This window comes from Gymnodraco acuticeps, unplaced genomic scaffold, assembly GCF_902827175.1.
Source record: "Gymnodraco acuticeps unplaced genomic scaffold, fGymAcu1.1, whole genome shotgun sequence".
NCBI lineage: Eukaryota > Metazoa > Chordata > Actinopteri > Perciformes > Bathydraconidae > Gymnodraco > Gymnodraco acuticeps.
This window is the reverse complement of record NW_022991637.1, coordinates 1-21,554: the sequence shown is the minus strand read 5'-3', so window position 1 is coordinate 21,554 and position 21,554 is coordinate 1. Positions and strand designations below refer to the sequence as shown.

The 21,554-nt window shown below is 43.3% G+C and overlaps 2 protein-coding genes across 2 annotated transcripts; one reads left to right on the top strand and one right to left on the bottom strand.

The window, feature by feature from the left end:
• Positions 1-740: 740 nt before the first annotated feature.
• Positions 741-9,839, top strand: LOC117534268 (PDZ domain-containing protein 4-like; the record flags this gene model as incomplete). Its single annotated transcript, XM_034198464.1, is given in 4 exon segments — positions 741-839; positions 918-980; positions 2,786-2,887; positions 6,458-9,839. Coding segments are annotated over 4 exon segments (2,202 nt in total), but the record flags the coding sequence as incomplete, so codon positions are not given.
• Positions 9,840-13,942: 4,103 nt separating this feature from the next.
• LOC117534269 (lysine-specific demethylase 5C-like) lies at positions 13,943-20,813 on the bottom strand. The gene is given in 6 exon segments (XM_034198465.1): positions 13,943-14,812; positions 16,120-16,308; positions 17,464-17,663; positions 19,854-19,896; positions 20,026-20,235; positions 20,237-20,813. Coding segments are annotated over 6 exon segments (1,206 nt in total). The 5' UTR covers positions 20,792-20,813; the 3' UTR covers positions 13,943-14,803.
• Between the last annotated feature and the right edge of the window lie 741 nt (positions 20,814-21,554).

Here is a 21,554-nt window from a genome sequence, read left to right as displayed (position 1 = left end):
GGCGAAGTCACGCCCATCTACTTCCGGTCCATGGGACCTTATTTCGGAAAAATAATGTATTGAAGTCAATGGGGAGAGAAAACGTATCTTTCGATCACGTTTTAATTGTGCCACGAATTACACACATGATGTTTGTCAATCTTAAAAAATTATTTCCTTGTCAAAAAAGTCACAGTTTGTCGTAAAACTGTTGAAATATAAGACTATGAAAAATACGCAACTAGTAAGACTACAAATCCCAGAGTCCCGGTCCCGCATGCTGGCTCTTACGGAACCGACTAACTCCCCTTGTGTGTATGCACAGCTCTCAACATGCCCAGACTTGAAGTGATTTTCACCTCTTTTAATACTTTTCACTTCATTCTGAAAGAAAGAAGTGAAATGTTTCAACGGGACGGCCGTCTTGGTGTGCGGTGCGAGACGGGAGATGTAGGTCATTGAGCGGTTTCCCACAAAAGAAAGTGTTACTTCACAGTTTTACGACACATTTTAATTGTTTTGATCTTTTAAATTGACAAACATCATATGCGTAATTCGTGGCACAATTCAAACGGGATCGAAAGATAATCGTTCTCTCTCCATTGACTTCAATACATAATTTTTCCGGAATAAGGTCCCTTCATAAGGTCCCATGGAGGTCCACCGGAAGGGGAGGGACTTCGCCTCTCCATACATTTAAACTCTGCTAATGTACGAGGGGAGACTTTAGATTTAAACTCTACTGTTATCTTTTGCCTCAGGAGGTGGAGCTGTATAAATGTCGTCAGCAGGACAAACTGGGGCTGACGGTGTGTTACCGGACGGATGATGAAGAGGACCTGGGGATATATGTGGGAGATGTAAGTGAGATGAAAAATACAGTTTTTACATTTCCTATTTCTTTACACTAAACAACAAATCTTACTTCTTTCCTCCAGGTGAACCCCAACAGCATCGCTGCGATAGATGGACGCATCCGCAAAGGAGACAGAATCCTACAGGTACAGCTTTCTAGATGTTAGAGTGCGGATAACATTATAAATCTCCTTTTTCAAGAGTTTTCTTGCCAAAACAAGCAGCAGCACAAATAACACGGTTGCAGACATTAATACAAACAATTTGAAGTCAAGGGAGAAAAACTAAGAGTAGGAGAGGTATAAGATATCAAAACATCTACAGGTGTTTCTGCTTCAATGTGTGTGTGTGTGTGTGTGTGTGTGTGTGTGTGTGTGTGTGTGTGTGTGTGTGTGTGTGTGTGTGTGTGTGTGTGTGTGTGTGTGTGTGTGTGTGTGTGTGTGTGTGTGTGTGTGTGTGTGTGTGTGTGTTAGGGCTGAACGATTAATCGATTTTAAATCGAAATCGCGATTTTAAATGATACAATTATCAAATCGCAAAGCCTGCGATTTACTTTTTTTGTTCTTCTTGTGTGTCAGTCATCCACACCAATCAGAAGTGCTGTGCTCTACATGTACAAGCCATTGTTAACCAATCAGAAGTGGCCCATGATAGAAGGTGATAGACAGATTGATCCAATCACCTGCCAAGTATTTTTGAAAGTGCCTGCCCTTTCCAAATGGCTTCCAATGGAGCTTTAGATGCTTTGGTGAAACCACCTGAGTCAGGTTAGTACTGCTCCATCACATGTTTCTATTACAGGGTGAACCTTAAACTGAAGCTTGACTTTAAAGCAACCCAACGGAAGTTTCATGTAAGTTTAGTTCTTTCACTCGTAGCTTCCTAGCCGGAGATATGGCCGCATTTTACAATAAACTTCCGTTGGGTCGCTTAAAAACCTGTTAAGCCCCAAGGATCCCCTCAGCGGGTATAATTTACATTTTTTTACTGTGTTCAATCTGAATTTACTTTAAAATAAAAAAATCTATATTGATTCTGACACTTCTACATGCAACTCACAGGTGTAACCTTGCTTTGAGAAAAAAGATTATTAATGTAACCCTTTTAGAAGGGAAGATATGGTCATTTGTTCTGGGAATGTCATTTTCGAGCCTGAGACCTGAAAAACAGGCTCGGGGCTTAACAGGTTAAAACAAATATCGCAAATCGAATCGCAATATCTGTCAGAAAAATCGCAATTAGATTATTTCCCCAAATCGTGTGTGTGTGTGTGTGTGTGTGTGTGTGTGTGTGTGTGTGTGTGTGTGTGTGTGTGTGTGTGTGTGTGTGTGTGTGTGTGTGTGTGTGTGTGTGTGTGTGTGTGTGTGTGTGTGTGTGTGTGTGTGTGTGTGTGTGTGTGTGTGTGTGTGTGTGTGTGTGTGTGTGTGTGTGTGTGTGTGTGTGTGTGTGTGTGTGTGTGTGTGTGTGGTAGGAACATAGTGCTTTTTTCTATGTTCCTACTGACTTTAGATAAAGTTGATCAGAATAAGATCTAGTAGCGAGGACAATCATTTCCTATAGTTTCACAGATCAGAGGGAAGAAGAGCAAAGCCAGTGTGGTCGTGAGGCATTTTCATAACCATTCAGCTACCAAGGCGTTCGGATGTGTTTTTACGATAGAAACAGGGGTTGTGTAACTCTTCACAACAACAGTTTTTATGACTTATTCATTTGTTATATAACGGAGCAAACTGAAACCCCTGGTGCACGATACATCTGGAGAGGAGCCTCTTTTAATCCAGCCTTATTAAAGAAACTGATAACCGTGCAGCACGTCTTCTGAATTCTCTCATCATAGGACGCTGAATGTCATTACTCATGCTATTCATCTGCCTGTTTCCTGAAGGTTAACTAATTGAATCCAGCCTGGGTTTTAGTTTTCTGACTTCAGCTCCTTTTGATCTCCTCTCAGATAAACGGCTTGGACGTCCAGGACAGAGAGGAGGCGGTGGCCCTCCTGACCCGAGAGGACAGCACCAACGTGTCCCTGCTGCTCGCCAGGCCAGAGGTGGAGGTGAGGAAATCAAATATGATGCAGGCTTCAGGGAGGAAGGATGAGAAATGAACCTAAAAACGGACCTTCATCTGCTTATTTTTTTAGCAGGAAATCAGTGTAAATGTGGACAGAAACTAAGATAATTGACCTAAATGACTCTAAGTACAATTTAGATGTGTACTTAAAGGTGGGGTAGGTAATTCACTTCAGAAACACTTTGTTATATTCCATGGAATGCTCTTAACATCCCGATAGCAATGAATATATTAAATGCTTTGACAATAAATACATTAATAAATGTCATCTGTGGAAGCCTTGGCGCTGTAAAAAGCACGACCAATCATCTGAGCCGGCCCGGCTAAAGTAACTGGATGGCCTACCTGCCTGTCAGCCTTCCATCTGTGCACAAACTTATCTCGTGCCCTCATTGGTCATGTGCGCGTTCGTGTGTGTTGGAGGAGGGGCTCTGTAAGGAAGTCTGAAGGCAGACGCAGATTTTTTTCGGTTGTGTACTTTCTAATTCTGGCGCACTCCAGCTGCTTTCTCCGTTCTTACCTACCCTACCTTTAACTTGTGTATTTCCATTTCCTGCTATTTTATGCTTTTACTTCACCAGATTGTATCTAGGCAAATATTGCATTTCACACAAATATATGTATTTATTTATTTACACCTTGAGTTTTTTGTAAGATTCTGATCAATTAGCATTTATTTTATATTAAGATAAATAGTTTTTAATATGTCCTACATCTATGGTGTCCTTATTATTATTTGCTTTTTAACCTGGTTTATTTAAAGCCATATTTATTAATGTGCGTTGTCGTAATACGATGACAAAAAAAGGAAAATATACGTAAAACACAAATTATATATAATGTGTTTTTATGGGTTAAGATAATATTTTACTGATTTATTTGTGAATTAAACGAAAATATCAGATCCTCTTTTACCAGAAGCGACATAAACATGATAAACACATTAATGCATCACTAATTATAACCCAATAATCTGTACTTTAGGTACATGTGCATGCTTATACATAACATTGTGATTGCAGGACTTGTACTTGAGCAGAGGTGATCCACTTAAAAGACATCATTAGTCCACTTCTGGGAATATACAGGTAGAGAAATGGAGAAAGAGTATGTGCTCTACTCTGTATCCTGCAGGATGCACAGAGGCAGAGAAAGCGTGAGCTGGAGAAACATGATGAGTACACAGATAGTGTGTGTGAGGGGGGGGGGGGGGGGAGACAAATAGTGTGTGCTCACAGAGCTAATGTTGTTTCGCTCAAGGTCAAAGTGATGCAGATATGACACACACCAGACAACCCTCAATAACACGCGTCTACACAATGACCTGAAGATACAACATGACACTAGAACATCCATTTTTACTGCACACCATTGTTAAAATCCAGAGGTAAAAGAAGGACTCTGAATTTTCCCTTGAAGCTATTGGTGTGTTTTATAGGTTTGAGTGCATGTAAATGGTCTGCAAAGGATAACATCTCTGTGTTCCCTCCAGAGGAAGTACAGGAATGCTACAGTGCAAAAATACACTGTTTGCATTGGATCAAAATATAATGAAGTAACAAAAGTACTCGTTATTCAGTATGAGACATTTCTTATGTATTTCAATATTGTAATTATTAAGGCATTATTGTGTTGTTGCTTTAGTATTCAACTTGATGGGTTGAAGGTTGGGTTTATTTGAATTGACAACATATACTGCAGGGTAGCTTAACCCAATATATAATTTAGTAGTTTAATATTTCATATGAATAATCTAAATCGGAAAAATAGCTAGTATCTTAAGCTTTAAAATGAACGTAGTGGAGGAAAAAGTACAACATTTGTCTCCAAAATGTAGCTGAGTTAACTTAATTACAGTACTTCAGTAAATGTACTTTATTACACTCCTCCATTGTTCAAATGAGCCAGACAGGATCACACCAATCTGTATTCTGGCTGCGTTTGTGCAGAAGGAGCTAAAGGGCAGATTTAAAAGGCTCATTAAAAAAAACACACATTTCAATATGTCCTTGCATTGAGAGATGAGCCCAGCTATAGCCTGTGAAAGGCTGGCAGGAAGTGTGTCGCTCCGGCCGGCGCTGCATTAGGATGCAGGGGAGCGAGGAGGAGTCATCAGAGGGAGAAACGCACGAGCCTGATCGTTTGTCTTCAGGGAGAAACAGAGAGAGGTTTTCAGATAATAAGAACGAAGATAATCAATAGTTTGTCTGAAGTCTGCACGCCGCTCACTTTCAAATCAGACCAATTAGCCGAGATCTACTTGATATCGTCAAAACAGCTCCTAGAGAACAAGATGAAAATAAATATTATGCATATTTTGAAGATAGAAACATTCTGGATATTTATTCTCTAAACTTTCAATTAAACATCTTCTACTTAATATCGTATGCAGTGATGGGATGTAATGAAGTGCATAAGGCCAAGTGCTGTAGTAAAACAATTGAGGAGCTTGTACTTTACCTTAGTTTTATTTTATGCTAATAGCTACTCTCCTACATTTTGACAGCCAATATTGTACTTCTTACTCTACTACATTTACTTTACAGATTTAGATCATTGTTACACATTGAAATCAACCCAGCAGTATATCAAGTATTTCAAATAAACCCCACCTTTTACAACACTGACATGATGAACACATTAATGCAACACTAATTACAATCCAATTATCTATATATCATTCTGAAATGGGTCATTTTGCATAATTAGTACTTTTACTTTTGGTACTTGGAGTATATGTTGATGCTCATACTTGTTATACTTTAATATTTGACCAGATATTTCCATTAAGTCAGCAACAGTAGCAGCTCTGAACAAGTCCTTATACATTTTAAATCTATGCATCTCTCTGGAAAAATTGAATTTCTTCCTATCGAGTAGCTCATGTTTGGTTGTTTTTGGAACAATATTTACTTAGTTGCAAAGGAAAGCAGTGTTTAACCAATATTAAAATCTCACACAGCACTGGCTCCATCTAGTGGCAGGAAAGGGAACTGCTACACATCCGTTTTAGGAAATGCTGTATTCAACTTCAGAGAGATAGTTCAGATGGTGAGGAAGTAAGGTTGTATGGTGTATAGTTGCTTGTACATATATTTTTTTATATAAGTATTTGTATGTTTTTATATGTATTGCACCTTCTTTAAATATATTTCATTCTTAAATAGAGTAGGAAAACCAATTTCCCCTTGGATAAATAAAGTATTCTGATTCAGAAGTAGCAGCATGTATTACAAAAGCGTTTATTTCACAAGTTGTGTTAAACGTTGTCTGACAAAATACTTGTCCTTTGTCTGGTCATCTTTACGCCTTCTGCCATTCGACCAAGTTCAGCCACCTGTGTCGTGTTTGTGTGTGAAAACTCACCTGTATATGTAAAAGCGTTTTCTCCAGTTGTAAAGACTGGAAAAAGCACTATATTAATAAATGCATTGGATTTGACATCGCATATAAGCATTGCAACAAGTCTAACAAAATACTTTTCCTTTGTCTTTTGTTTGTCTCTCCAACTTTACACCTTCTGCCATCGACCACATTTCAACATTACTCCCAGAACGACAACCAGCTGGATCCAGACGAGTTGGACTTGGAGCCGGTGGACAACGCTGACCACCTTCCCAGCAGAGCGATGACCTCCGTTCTGGGCGGTGTTGCAGGTGGAGGTTTGCTCCATCGCTCTCTGAACCGAGACTCACCTGATCTGCTGTACGCGGTGCTGAGCAACAGCCAGGAGCTGGACAGCGGTGTCGGTCGAACGGACGAAAGCACTCGCTACGAGGAGTCCTCAGAACACGACCTCCTGGGTGACGATCACACCAGCGCCTCCAACACCAACACAACCAACACCCCCGGCAGCATGCGGAAATTTTTCTCCGGAAGAGAGGATACACCACCCTTGTTGCACTCCCAGGACCTCCAGTTCAGCACAGACTCCCTCTTAGGACTGGACTGTGGAGGATTCGAGCCCGTGGAGCGGACTTATGCGGCCGATCCCGTGAGGATGATGATGCCCGGGCTCACCGAGGAGGAGTGTGAGCGTTACAAGGAGCTCCTGGAGATCAAGTGTTACTACGAGAAGAACAGCAATGCTCTGATGCTTCTGGAGGGTCAGGGGCTCGAACAAGAAGAAGGTGAAGGAGGCGGTGGGGTCTCGCTGGATGTGAACAGGAACGAGAGCCTGACGCAGCACGAGATGGCCCTTCTGGAAGAGGAACTGCGCCACCTGGAGTTCAAGTGTCGTAACATCCTGAGGGCGCAGAAGATGCAGCAGCTGAGGGAGCGCTGCATGAAGGCGTGGCCGCAAGAGGAGAAGAACGGAGCGAGTGGACTAGGAGCCGGACGATTGGACGTGAGTTTGGTCGACGAGGAGTCGTGCCACCACGCGCTGTCGGACATTAACGAGCTCCCAGAGAGGGAACGCTCGGATAAGGACAGCACGAGTGCCTACAACACCGGAGGGGAAAGCTGCAGGAGCACCCCTCTGGTCAACGATCAACACCCGTCACCCTCCACTCAGAGTCTGGAGGGAGGAGAGCCTCTTCTCCCTGCGTCAGGTGTGCATCTTCCAGCCTCTGCAAGGCACAAAGAGAGGGGAACGAGGGTCGACAAGACTCAAGCAAACCTGAACCAAACGTACTCCCCGCACTCACACAGGAAGCGAGCCGACGCCAAGACATCGAGCCCAGGAGTGAAGGTCAGGTCTTTATCCCGGGATAGAGGAACCAGACGGGGCTCAGATGGAGAAGTCAAACGTCATCTCAAACCCACAGGTGAGCGGTCTGGAGGATACAGCGCAGAAAACAGCCCCTACCTGTCCCGCCGTGACACAAAGCCCCAGCAGCACTACCTGAGCTGCATGCAGTTGCGTTCGCCCTCCGCCTCCGAGCAACTCATGGATACCTGGGGCGACGACAGCCCGATGAGTTTGGGAAGCACCTGTAAAGACGTCGCTCAGGTTCCCTGGTCTCCTCCTCCTCCTCCTCCTCCTCCCCCGCTGCTGCCTGCCTCGCCTCGCATGGAGTGGAAGGTGAAGATCCGCAGCGATGGGTCTCGTTACGTGGCCAAGCGTCCGGTGAGGGATCGCCTCCTGAAGGCCCGCGCCATGAAGATCCGAGAGGAGCGCAGCGGCATGACGACTGACGACGACGCCGTGAGCGAGATGAAGATGGGGCGCTACTGGAGCAAAGAAGAGCGTAAACAGCAGCTTCAGAAAGCCCGGGAGCAAAGGAGGCGTCGGGAGTTCATGATGCAGAGCAGATTGGACTGTTTGAAGGAGCGTGATAGAGATCAGGGTGGTGGAGGTCAACAAGGGGAGACCCAGCAGCAGGAGCCCACCACCATTTTGGAACTGTGCCACCGCAGAAGCATGAAGAAGAGGAGTCGCAGGATCATGGACAACTGGATCACTATTCAGGAGCTGCTGGCCCACGGGAGCAGGTCTGCGGACGGGAAGAAGGTCTACAACCCCCTGCTGTCCGTCACCACCGTCTGAGATACGACGGGAGGCTGGCAGTAACAAAGAGATTGAGTAAATTCGGTATTCATATGCAGAATCTGCAACGGGACAAGATTGTGGTGTGGGACGTGTCCCAAGAAGTAATGACCAGTGACGTTTGAGCAAGCTTTGGTTGAATACAAGCTAACAGTTCATGTAAGAAGGAAAATATACAAAATGTGTTGGACTAAAAGGCAATCTTGCAACCCAGCGCTTATCGTCTGACAAAGATTTAGCTTCAAATTGGACTGTAGTTTGGCTACTTGTACAGTAATGGTCATTTTCTGTTGAATGCAACTTCCTTCTTACGTCTCAAGTTGCCAATTGGACAGTAAATAACGAAAAGCGCCTGGAAAAGGACGTTTTTGCACGGAAATGAGCTGTTGGCACTCTCTAGTTACCCCAAGAGGCTTTTTGTCTTCAGAGCAATATCTGATGGGTTTCGAGATTGGTGAGAAATATGTGTTTTGATCGAGATTATTGGAAGAACACGAGCTGCTTTTAGTAAAACTTGGCACGAAAATGTATCTGCAGGCGAAGCGGTAATATAAAGAAGCACACATCAAGCACCAACCTAAACATTTGACATTTGGAGGAAGCTAATAACGGAAACTCAAAGCACACATTTACAATCTTCTTGATTCAAAACTGCAGATGCTTTACATAAATGCAGATTTACAAAAAGCCACGCGATCATTTTTGAATGCGCTGAATCCATTTCAACCATATGAATGGACTCAGGAAAGGTTTTCACAAAGCTTTACCTCTCCTCTCACACGAAAGGACTGTGATCGCTTTATCTTTCACAGAAACTTGTACAAGCTTTTCCGATTTGAATGTCACACAGTCGATGCACAAAACAAAAAGAAGAGGAAAGACACAGAGGAAAATATGAGCATTTGAAACACATTCAGAGGGTTTAGAAATCATCGCTCGAGTTCTGTCTTCCTATATAAAGGAGAGATGGCACCCCCTGCGGTTTAGCCATTAGAGGAGTGTTGCACAAAAGTAGTTTATGCAGGCCTCTACATTTGTATGAAGGAGAGAATGGAGGAAAATCTAAAGTGGGGCTGAGAACAATGTGAACACATAATGAGCAAAAAGCCACTTCTGTGCCATAAAACTGTATATTTAGAGTCCGTTTGCTGAAGGACATTTTCAAAAGGACATTGTGTGCCGGTTGATGTAGTTAAATCGTCTTCATTCTTGTAGTCTTCATGTACAAATGCTCCTTTAGGCGCTTTCACACCGGAGTACTTTTCCCGTTTAGTTCCGATAGTTCCTGAGATTTTGCGTTCACACCAAAAAGAGAACTTAGTTCAGAGAACTTTTACCCCCATTTGTAGTGCCTGCTAGAGAGGTGGTACTATCCTGGGGAGAAAAAAAAAACAATTTCTGATTGGCTGGGCGAATTGCAAACCACACCCCGTAAAACTCTGAAAAGTTTTGTGAAGCCGCCATTGTATTTGCTGGCATTAGCATTATTAGCATTAGCCCCGCGCACCAACGGAGAGAGACTAACTTATGGAAACACAAATAAAACATGGGAGTGGTGGAGATAAGGAGGTGTCGGCGTTCTGGCGATTTACTCGGAAGGCTTCAGTCGAAGCTGCTGGGAGTCCCAGCAGCTTCGACTGAAGCCAGTCCCTAACTCCGGGGACTCCGGGTGGCAGTATACGTCGTGAAGTGGTTTGCGGCCTGCCAGTAAACCCAAAGCAGAAGAAGAAGAAGTGACGTCAGCGGCTTAATTTGCCTAATCCTCCCTCAGGGAATTTATTCCGGTGTGAACGCGACGGCTCTTAGTTCCATGGGGGAACTAAGTGCTGGGAAATAAGTACGGCAAAGTACTTGGTGTGAAAGCGGCTTTTGTTTTGATACAGGACGGCATTGTCTCACCACAGATGCTTTTTTGATAACGACGAGCTGAGCGGTGCCTTTCTTTCAGGCAGACTTCACTGTAGAGCACAACTTTCAAACAATTGAAAAAAGGCTGAAGGTACCGAGTTGAACGCTGAAGCACGGACAAAATGACGGGCGTTTAGTCTTACTTTTTTGGAGAAAGGCACAGTGTCAAACAAAGCACAGAAAACATTTGATTTTTCATTCAAAAAGGTACATGGGTACGCCGGCTTACTGAAATATAAGCGCTACAACGGGCCAACACATTTCCATGAGGAAAAACGCACTTTGAAAAACGATGCAGAAAGTGTCCCTGGTTTCCGTTGTGTTTTGAGCTTCTTGCAGCATTTAGGAAACACTGCACATGTTTGTTGGTGAAGAGGCTTCTTCATTTACATGTTTTGGCAAATTTGTGTTTTATTTTTGCATTTATGTTTGAAGCTGCAGCGCGTTTCTCCGAATGGAAGCCGCCGTACAGTTGCCATTTAAATGAAAACCATCAAATCTTTTTTTTTTACTTGCAAAAAGCTTCTTCCAGTACAAGACGTTTTGGTCAGTACGCAAAAGAATGTATTTCACTGTCGACTGAACAAGCCTAGTTCATTGGAAATCAAGACTAATTTTTGCAAATTAAATCCCTGTTAATGGCTCATTGTCAGCGGATTTTTCTGTACTTTTCCTGTATTTTTTTTTAACTCAAAACAGAAGATGTTGCTTATTAAAAGTGCTCTAACAGCTAACGTACCTATAATGAACAACAGCCAATAATGGGGTGTTTCTAAAACCCTGTGAACAAAAGCTGATTTTTTTATTTGGCTTATATGCATGTTTGATATTGAGGCTGAAATGTTTTTCTTTCCATGTATTTTAAGCCTTTAACATTCTGTTATTGTGGATGTGTCTTTCTATGAACTTGCTTAACAACTCAAAGCAAACATGGTGTATTTGTTCAATATTGTGACGTTTGTTGTGTGTCAGCCATTTTCCAGTGAAAGCTTTTCTAAATAAATGCTGTGATGATTAAATACATTTGGTTGATGTCCTTAATTATAATTTTTTTTTAAAGGGGACCTATCATGCAAAATGCACTTTGTGATGTATTTTATACATAAGTATGTGTCCTCGGTGTGTCAGGGAACTCACGCAGCGTCAGGAAAATAAAACCCTCTCTCTTTTCCTCCGTACCCAAATCTCTAAAAACGGGGAACAACGGAGCTGATCCAGATTTGCGTCCGATATCACGTAATATCTGAAATGTGGACCCACGGCCCAATCAGAAACGTTGCTATCAGAAACAATGCCCGACTGTTTTGGACGTAATATGGTCGGTGTTAACATTAGCATCGCTAACACTCAGAGCTAACCTGTACTGGAGAGCATGTGTGTGAAGAAGCAGGAAGTAAAAAGGAACTCACCTTGTGGTATAACCGGCAAGAGAGAAAGCCTTTGAGCTCCAGACTGTTTCAGAGAGAATCCTTGATAATCCATGATATGGCGTTTCATCACGGCAGCATTTAGTTTAGACAGTAGCTGCCGGGTCCCGCATGAGCTCAGACCCCTCCTCTTTTATTTTTTTAAAGCTTTATACCCAAATCAGCACTTTTGAAACAGAAAGTGAAATAGAGGGATATGAGGCATGGCTAGAATGGGTGATCTGTTTGGTATTTTGAGCAAAACACTTCATCAGGGTATATGCAGGAATCCTGAAGTCAAATTGAATACCCTTTAAGACCTTTTTTAAGACCCTTTCCATACATTTTAAGACCTCATCGCAACTTCGAGTTCTAACCGGTTACATTGGCGACACTTTACCTCATATTGACTATACTGATTGTAAGATAGCACAACTAAACAGAGTGCAGACAGACTACTGAAGCCTCCTCTCCACATGAACTTCAACCTCTCTGTGAAGGTCAGGTTTAATGCAGTATGCTGCTTTGTTGCTTCTGTACTCTGTGGTCTTTCATTCCAGTGAAACTCCTCAGAAACGAGTATTTGACAAATAAACAAAACTCTGAACTATGAAATATATGAAACGTTGGTGAGCTTCAGCGGGGTAATGCCATATAGGAGCTCCCTCACAAAGACCCAGGGGTTAAATTGGGCCGGGGCTGTCCGGGGCTAAGCACATAGGACGATGCTCTGACGTCATCACCCTCACACATTTGTCATTTGCAAAAACCGATATATATGTTAAGACTTTTCTCGTTCTTAATATAGACAATATTTAGGGTCGATGTGTGTTGACTTTACTTTAAAATAGCAGATCTCTGTGACCGGATATTGTTTGGCTTAGTGAACATGTGTCTCTTCCTTGGAGGAGCAGCATCGCCCGGACTCCGCGGCTCCTTCGTGCAGAGAGTCTGCACTGCAGCGGTGTGTGTCAGCAACGTGCAGTCAGGGGAGGCACGGATTGGCCATCGGGAGAGTCGGGACTTAAACGCCGCGGCTTTCTGGCTAGCACTTAGTGGCCGTTTCTCAATCTCGAGGAAACTGGCTTCTAAGCCAATATTTCAAGGATGCTACATCATCGAGTGCCGCCGAAGGACTGTTCCTATCTCCAGCATACTTGGAATTCCACCGAGGCCGCGTCCTTGGTTTGGGGGAAATTTGGAGGCTGCACATGGGTAGACCTTCGCGTCCTTAAAATCCCCACAATGCTTTGCGCACGGACAAATTTCAAAAACCCTTGTGGAGAATGGCTGAACCGACGCAGCACACATTTAAATGTAGTGGCGTAGAACATGTGTTGGTAAATATGTTACTTTGTTACATTTATTATCACCAAAAAGGTGTTCCGTGAAAGTAAAGCAAGTTCATAATTAGATAGACATCGTGAGGTATTTATTTTCGGTACAGTTTATGTTGAAACCGTTAGAGAGAGTGGCACACTTGTTAGCCCGTTCCATTCTTCTTCGTTTTCCGAAGCCGTGGCTTGGAATTATACTTGCTTTGTTTCTGAAGGAAGTGACTTGGAAGTACGCAACTACCAAGCCAGCATCCTCGAGATTGAGAAACGGCCAGTATGTTGGACCGGACAGCTTTGATCCCCATCGACAGACTCTTCCTCCCCCCCCCCACAGAGTGGAGCAAGGCAACTTAAAATAGAGTGGCGAAGTCCCGCCCATCTACTTCCGACCCATGGGACCTTATTTCTGAAAAACTATGTATTAAAGTCAATGGGGAGAGAAAACGTATCTTTCGATCCCGTTTGAATTGTGCCACGAATTACACATATGATGTTTGTCAATCTTAAAAAATAATAATTGAAATAATAATGTCAAAAAAGTCAGTTTGTCGTAAAACCGTCTGGGTGTGTGGTGCGAGACGGGAGATGTAGGTCATTGAGCGGTTTCACACAAAAAAAGTGTTACTTCACAGTTTCACGACACATTTAAAAAAATTGACTTGTAAAATTATCTTTTAGATTGACAAACATCATGTGTGTAATTCGTGGCACAATTCAAACGGGATCAAAAGATAATCTTTCTCTCTCCATTGACTTCAATACATGATTTTTCGCGGACACCCTGTTCACAGACATGTTTTCTATATATTTGTATATATCTGAGACCTATGCTATTGCCTAAAAATAGCATGGTGACCTTTAAAGGGTCTTTTGATGAGAAATAAGGAGTCAACATATCCTAAACAATTCTAAACCTTTATTTTTCTAACAAGAGTGAAAAGAAACAAAGGCAACATTTAAATGAAAAGTTTATACACAAACTCACGATGACTGCGTGTCTGAAATATCAATAATAATAATAATAATAATATTTGAAACCAGGAAACAAAATTAATTGTGACAAAGTGAGTTACAGTGAAGTTACCTTAATGTTCAAAGAGAGATAAAGAACGAGGGGGGGGGGAATTGATAAGGAATAAAATATGGAGTCAAAAGGATGGGCGCTTAAAAAAAAAAAGGGGGGGGAAAGGAAAGGAGGAGACAGCCAAGAGGTACAGATATTAATTCTGGGAAAGTAGCACCAAAAACACTAATGCCTGTTTTTAACACTTCCCAAAATGTTCTCAGTTTATTCAAAAAAAAAAGCATGTCCCCTCAAAAACAGCATCAAACACAAGATTCAATACAGCTAAAAAAATACAAGTGTAACCACGGTGCTGTTGACTTTAAGGATCAGCAGGAAAACTCCTTGGCTGCGGGGTCCAAACTCACAACGCGGGCTAAATAGCTCATCCGACGTCATGATGAACTAACTTTTAATACGGCTGGGATAACGAAGCATACTGACCGACCTCTGAGACCCCCCCCTCAGTCTTACATGGGTCCAGGGAGTAACGTTTTGGGGGGAGATATGGCGGTGGAGTGTAGAATAAGTCGTGGCTCTGTTAGTGTCTGGGTGAGGGATGAGACGGGGTGTAGGGTGTGGGGGGGGGGGGGGGGGGGGGGGGGGGTTGAGAGGGGGGGGGGGGGGGGATGTCCGGCATCTTTCTGACAATTCCTCCGACGATCCTTTAAACAGAGCTCCAGCCGTGACTTTATCACAAAATCTGAACGAGGAGAAAAAGGAAATATGTTAATGTCAAATCAAACTTGAATCAATTTACTAAAAATACAGTTTCAGATATAAAAATATATACTTAAGGACATCAATTCTTACTCGAGGTATATGCAGGAATCCTGAAGTCACATGTAATACCTTTTAAGACCTTTTTTAAGACCCTTCCCATACATTTGAAGACCTCATCGCCACGTCAAGTTTTAACCGGTTACCTTGGCGACACACTTTACCTAACATTTACTATATAAAGTATTGATTGTCCTTCCTCCTTATCTTCCAACCATTTGCGGTATTTTTGGACCTTTAAGTATTTTGGACCTTTAAGTATTTTTGGACCTTAAGTATTTTTGGAACTTTAAGTATTTTTGGTACTTTAAGTATATTTGGAACTTTAAGTATTTTTGGAATTTACGGTATTTTTGGAACTTTAAGTATTTTTGGACCTTTAAGTATTTTTGGATCTTTGGACCCTTTCCATACATTCTAAGACCTCATCACCACTTAGAGTTTTAACCGGTTACCTTGGCGACACACTTTACCTCACATTTACTCTACACAGTATTGATTGTCCTTCCTCCTTATCTTCCAACCATTTGGACGCAGACTTGCATTTCCCCATAACGATGTTGCTTAGCAACCGGCGCAAACGGACCTTCGCGCTATCAAGCAGTGAGCGCGCGATGTCCTGTTCAGATGACGTCAAACCCAACGGGATGCCATCAATAAACTACACAGAATCACACGACACACCTACGCAATGATTACATTCAGGCAGACTGTAGAATACAACCTCTTTGGACCATTCATATACTTATTGAAAACAAGATACACAATGTAATACCTTGGAAAATGCCCATTAATACTTTTTAATAGCCTTAATTTTAGTTAATTGATTTATCAACTTTTAATACTTTTTAAGACCCCGCGGACCCCCTGTTATTAGAACTGTTTTCAAAAGACTTTATATCAATAATCTTTGTTCCACCTTTACTCAAATTAGTCCACATTATAGCAAATGTATTATTTAATTATTTTTATTAGTATTTGAATCCTTTGAAAAAGTCTGTTTAATTCAAAACAACATGGCCGTTATGTAAACAAAGTTCAACAAAAATAATGAAATTAAAACTATCTATAGAGAGAGAGTTAAATATTTGGCAGTTAAGAACATGCATGATATTTAAAATATGTATTTATTGTCAGAATTGTAATCCTTTAAAACGCCAGTATGTTAATAGACTTCCACTCAGATATTATTACACATGTCCTTATATAAGAGAGGGGGGGGGGGGTTACCTCTGGTTTGGTGTGGACAGGTAACTGAGTGGGGGGGCTGTGTTTGAGGGGGCAGGTTTTCTTTGACTCTGAAGAATCCAGTGACCGCCCCCCGGCTCCTTCTCCACTTCCTCCTCTGTGACTCTTCCTCTTCCTCTTCGAGTCCTTCGCTCGGCCTCGGCTCGATCGCCTCTGCTCCTCCAGCTCAATCTGAGAGAGAGAGGGAGAGAGGGAGAGAGGGGGGAGAGGTGGGGGGAGGGGGTTATCAGAGAGGAAGCAGTGGACTGACATCACTAAAAACGTCATATTATCCTGTCCCTCCGAAAATAACTGCTAGCTAGGAGGATTATGTAGTTAAGATACATTGAATCAATCAGAAATCCATTATGTCCATCATTATTGAACTAGGGGACACTGGCAAAGACGAAAGACACTAATGGCGCATTTCCACTACAGCGCGGAGCTCGCTTTAAGCGTGCCGAGCCCGGCCCGTTTTTAGTTGCGTTTCCACTTGGCGTAGTTCTGGCTAGCGGGTACTTTTTCACAGTTTTTCTGGCCCCATAAAATCGAGGTTCTTTCCGGGCCAACAACCGGGCTGAGTCGGGCTGAGTATGCTAAACTAGAGAGAGAATCGCTGGCAAGGGGGCTACAACTACAACCAGATGAACATATTTGACCGTGATTTAATTGTAATACACGTTTCAAAATGATGCCGAAGTAACAACATACTGATACCGGTTAGTAACAACCATGAATTAATGCTTTGACAAGTCTGCAGACAGACGGCAGGCGAAACACCTTTTAAAATGCGTGTTTTCTGAATGTAGTTTGGCTAAGCTAACGTTATATATGCTCCGACCGTCCACACTCACAACAACGGCCTACAGACATAAATAAAGCAGCGACTGTATTCGCCATGACACAGGCAGTCTGTGGTTTGTACTTGTTTAACTTTTGTCTAGTTTCTGAACAGATATGAAGAGCTGTGAGCTCTGAGGGCTAACAGCTAACGGCTGATGTCGTTTTTCTGGGGCTCTCATTGAAGATGACGTCACGGCTCCGCCTACACTGCGTTAGATACTACTACCCCAGTTCCTAAACTGTAAAGGGAGGTCAGGTACTCTTTAAAACAGCTGCTAGCTATGGGTACTTTTTACTGAAGTACATTTCAAAGCCTCTTTACTTTGACTTGAGCAAAGAAGTTTAGTCAGTACTTCTACTTTCACCAGAGTATTTTTAAACACGAGTATCTGTACTTCTACTTGAGTAAAGGATGCGTGTACTTTTGCCATCTCTGTCTAAATGACAAACACTGGTTATGCATTGTGGAAACGCACTTCAAAGTTAGAGAGTTATGTTGCTGACCTGTATGAGCGTGCGCAGTGTGTCTGTGGGGGGGCTGGAGGCGGCCTGCAGGACCCTGTGGATGGTGAGGCTCTGATCCAGAGAAACCTCCAGCAGGTCTCCCTCCAGCTGCAGATCCTCCAGCTGCTCTCTGGAGGAAGGGAGCAGCTCCACCACCCCCCCCTTCAGCAGGGGCAGCAGGGCCAGCAGAGAGCCCACACCTGTGGGGGGAGAGGGGGAAACAGTGAGGACACGCTTTGAAATTATGCAATTAACAGGTAGTAAAAAAAATGCCTTTTTCAGCCTCTATTATGTGAAGATTTCCAATTTTCCTCTATTTGATATCATATAAGAGCAATTATAAAACGGACAAGTCAAATCAAGTAATCTGATTGGCTCTTAGCCGTGATATAATGAGCGTATATCACGGGTAGAATTGCAGTTACTTTTCACAAGTTGGTATCCCTCCGCGTCTGAGAAACAGCTACAACCGTTACAACTGTTACATTACGTCCGTTACGGAACTAACTAACTAACAAAGCTTAAAGGGATAGTGGAAATCCGCGAATTTTGGGTTTAACTTATGTATTTTTATTAAAAATAAGCATAATAAAAACAATTTTTTTAATTTCATGCGCCTAGTTTCATTTTATTTTCAATTTTACCGCGCCCTCTCAATGAAACAAAATACTTCGGTAATCGTCGGGAATCTTCGGGTGATGACGAAAACAAAGGACGACGGGCACAAACAATGGCGGACATTCAATAGAATTTGCATGTGAATAGCCGACCTTTATTATGGTGAATAGATGTGTTTTGTATGGCTGTAGTGCGACAGCAAATGCAGAGAATGGCGTTTCGACGCATGCGTTTCCAAGAAACCCAGCCATTCGTCGTCAGTGGGTGAAATGTGTTCAGATAACACGGGCAAACTTCACGGAGCCGAAGCTGACGAGTACTTCGGCAGTCGTGTGCTCCCGTCATTTTACTGACGATTGTTTCGAGATTCCTCGGTCTCTAGCTCAAATTGAAAGTGGAATACATAAGAAGTGAGTATTTTATTATGTTTTCTATCTGATTTAATGCATCATTAGCCTGTACCATTGTGTACAACGCCATTTATTGCCTGTCGATTAGGCGACCGGAGGCCTCGTCATCCGATAATCCGGTACACAGTGTCGAATGTGTACACTACAGTCATCATATAGACATGATAGACTAACAGTACTGTGAGTACAGCCTACACCTAAAACTACATTTTCGTAGGAAAGCCGAGAGGATGTTTCTGACTCGCTATCATCACTGGATACCTCGTACAATCCTTCTTTGTCTGGTATATTTGCCCTTCCACGTTCATTCTGCATAGACGCCATTGTTTGTTATCGTTTCGTCTTCCTGAGTTTTCGTCACTTCCGGTTTGGCTGAAGCGATAATTTCGTTTCTAAAAAACTTCGGGGAAGCTGCAATAAAGTGCTTCTAACATGCGTAAGGCAATTATTATATTTTTTTAATCAGGTGTGATTGTTTTGGTACGTAATTATGCTTGTATATAAGTTAAAACGAAACTATTTGGGGTTCAATTTCCACTATCCCTTTAAGATGGAAACATTTAAGGTTAACTTGGACCTCCGGGGGGTCTTACTATGGAGGAGTGGATTGAGCAGTGCCTATCTCCAGAAAGCACCTAAAGGACGACATGCAGAGCTACGTGAAGAGCAGGTAGACCAACTGGAGAAGTACCTCCATTCAAAAGCTTTCTGATGCGGGTCTTGAAACAAAGCAGAGAAATGATGACCGTTAGTGGCCACAGGTGCGAAAGCTCTCTCCAGAGCTGCTGGAAGCTGAATCTCGGGGACCGGAGAAAGTGGAGCAATATTCTCACCACGCCAAGCAACAGCCTAGATAGAACAACCTCAACCTACAAGTGACCTCGTAAGCCATGCTACTGATGCTGGACAGGTTTTCAGTGGCTGCACAACAAACGGCAACATACACATTAATGTAAATAAATAGCCAAATAATGGATCAACGCTCTCTGTCTAATATGTTCGCTAGCTATTAGTGTTGTTGCATAGCAACCACCTCACACTATGTTTCGTGCCGAAGGCAACGGAGGGACTATTTTATTTTGAACATCATTATTTACTAATAAAAACTATTTAAATTAGAGTGTGTATTTCTCTTTCATATTGCCACACTTGGTAACCGTTTATAAAAGCAATAGCTCACTTCAGGCCGTGATATGTGCTCAGTATATCACAGCTAAGGGGCGTGGTTCGGTCCGACAACCCCCTTAGTTAAATATATTAGAGTTTTGGATTTTTTGAACAGAATGAGGAACTGGGATGCTGTTTATTTTAGTACTTCATTTTCAGACCAAATAATACATATAGAAATGATAAACATCTTACCTGTAACATTTGATTTGTTGTTGATGCCATTTTCACATCCAGCCTGTGGGGAAAAAGGGAAGTCAACTTAATATATGAGAATAAATGTAAAGACAACATTAAATCTAACCGTTATTTGAGTCAGTTTCACAGTTTGTTTAGTATAATAACGAGTAAGAATAGGCTTGTTTACCGGAACACCGTTGCTGTCCTTGCTTTTCTTCTTGGGTGAGTTCTCGTCGGTCAGATCGATGACTCCCTCCTCTCCCTCGCCTCCCTCAGAGTCTGATAAAACGATCACAGAGCTCCTCACCTTCTCCTGCTCTCTGTTGTCCCTCTCTGCCTCCTGACGCAGAGTCTCTTTGAGTTCCTGCAGCCTCTGAAGGGCCCCCTGCAGCTCAGGGGGTCTCCAGGGCCTCTTTAGCGCGGCCCTGCCAGGTGATGGTCCTCTCGGTGAGGCACTGCAGGGCCTCTCCCTCCGGCAGGCGCACCGGCAGCCTCTGTAGCGCCACCAGCAGCGCCAGGATGGTCTCCAGACGGGGCCGCCGCGACCTCTGGCACCGCGGACACAAGAAGCGCGAGTCCCAGTCCCACCAGCAGAGGGCGCTCTCCTGGGGCCCGGAGGAGGGGAACAGGGAGGGGAAGGAGACGCAGCCCCCGTGGAACCAGTCCTTACAGAGGTGGCATCGCAGCTGAGGAGCCCGAGGCTGAGCGGAGCACACACACACCGCCTGAGGAGTGTGTGTGTGGTTCCCGTTCTCTGATAAAGAGTTCTCCGAGTGGCTGGATGTGTCCGTCTCCATGGCGTTGTCCATGTCCCACCTCCCGTTCTCCTTCTCCTCCGAGCCGCTGCTGCTGTTGCTCCCCCCCGCCGAGTTTAGTCCAGATTTACACATGTTCCCTTTCTGTAGCCTCAGCAGCACCTCCTTCTCCTGCTGCTCGCCCTCTTTGAACGCCATCACCTGGAGACGAGACACACACATTTTACACACAGAAATAATATGTATTTAAGAGCAGATAAATGTATCTATAGCCGCGTTCACACCGCAGTACTTTTCCCACTTTAGTTCCGATATAGTTGCGAAATGTCGCGTTCACACCAAAAAGAGCCGGAACTAAAATTTGTTCATGAGAACCTTTTCCGTCCCTGCTAGAGAGCAGGGACTTTCGTGGGAGAAAAAGGTTCCTATGTCTGATGTGAAGCCGCCATTTTATTATCCTCGCATTAGCATTATTAGCATTAGCATTAGCCCAGTGCAGAAACGCAGAGAGACTAACTTATGACAACACAAAATAAAACATGGGAGCGGTGGAGATGAGGAGGTGTCGGCGTTCTGTCGATTTACTCGGAAGGCTTCAGTAGAATCTGCTGGGAGTCTTCCCAGCAGCTTCTACTGAAGCCTTCCCCAACTCCGGGGACTTCGGGTGGCAGTATACGCCGTGAAGTTGTTTGCGGCCTGCCAGTAAACCCAAAGCAGAAGAAGAAGTGACGTCAGCGGCTTCATTTGCCTAATCCTCCCACAGGGAACTTATTCCGGTGTGAACGCGATCTGCTCTTAGTTCATGAGAACTAAAGAGTTCTCATGAACCTTTGTGGGAAAAGTACTGCGGTGTGAATGCGCCTTATGAAAGATTTTAAAAAGGGTCACTTTTGAATTCTTTGTGGAACCTATTTTTGTCTCTCAATGACTAAAGGCACTTCTAATATCCGTTGAACATTGA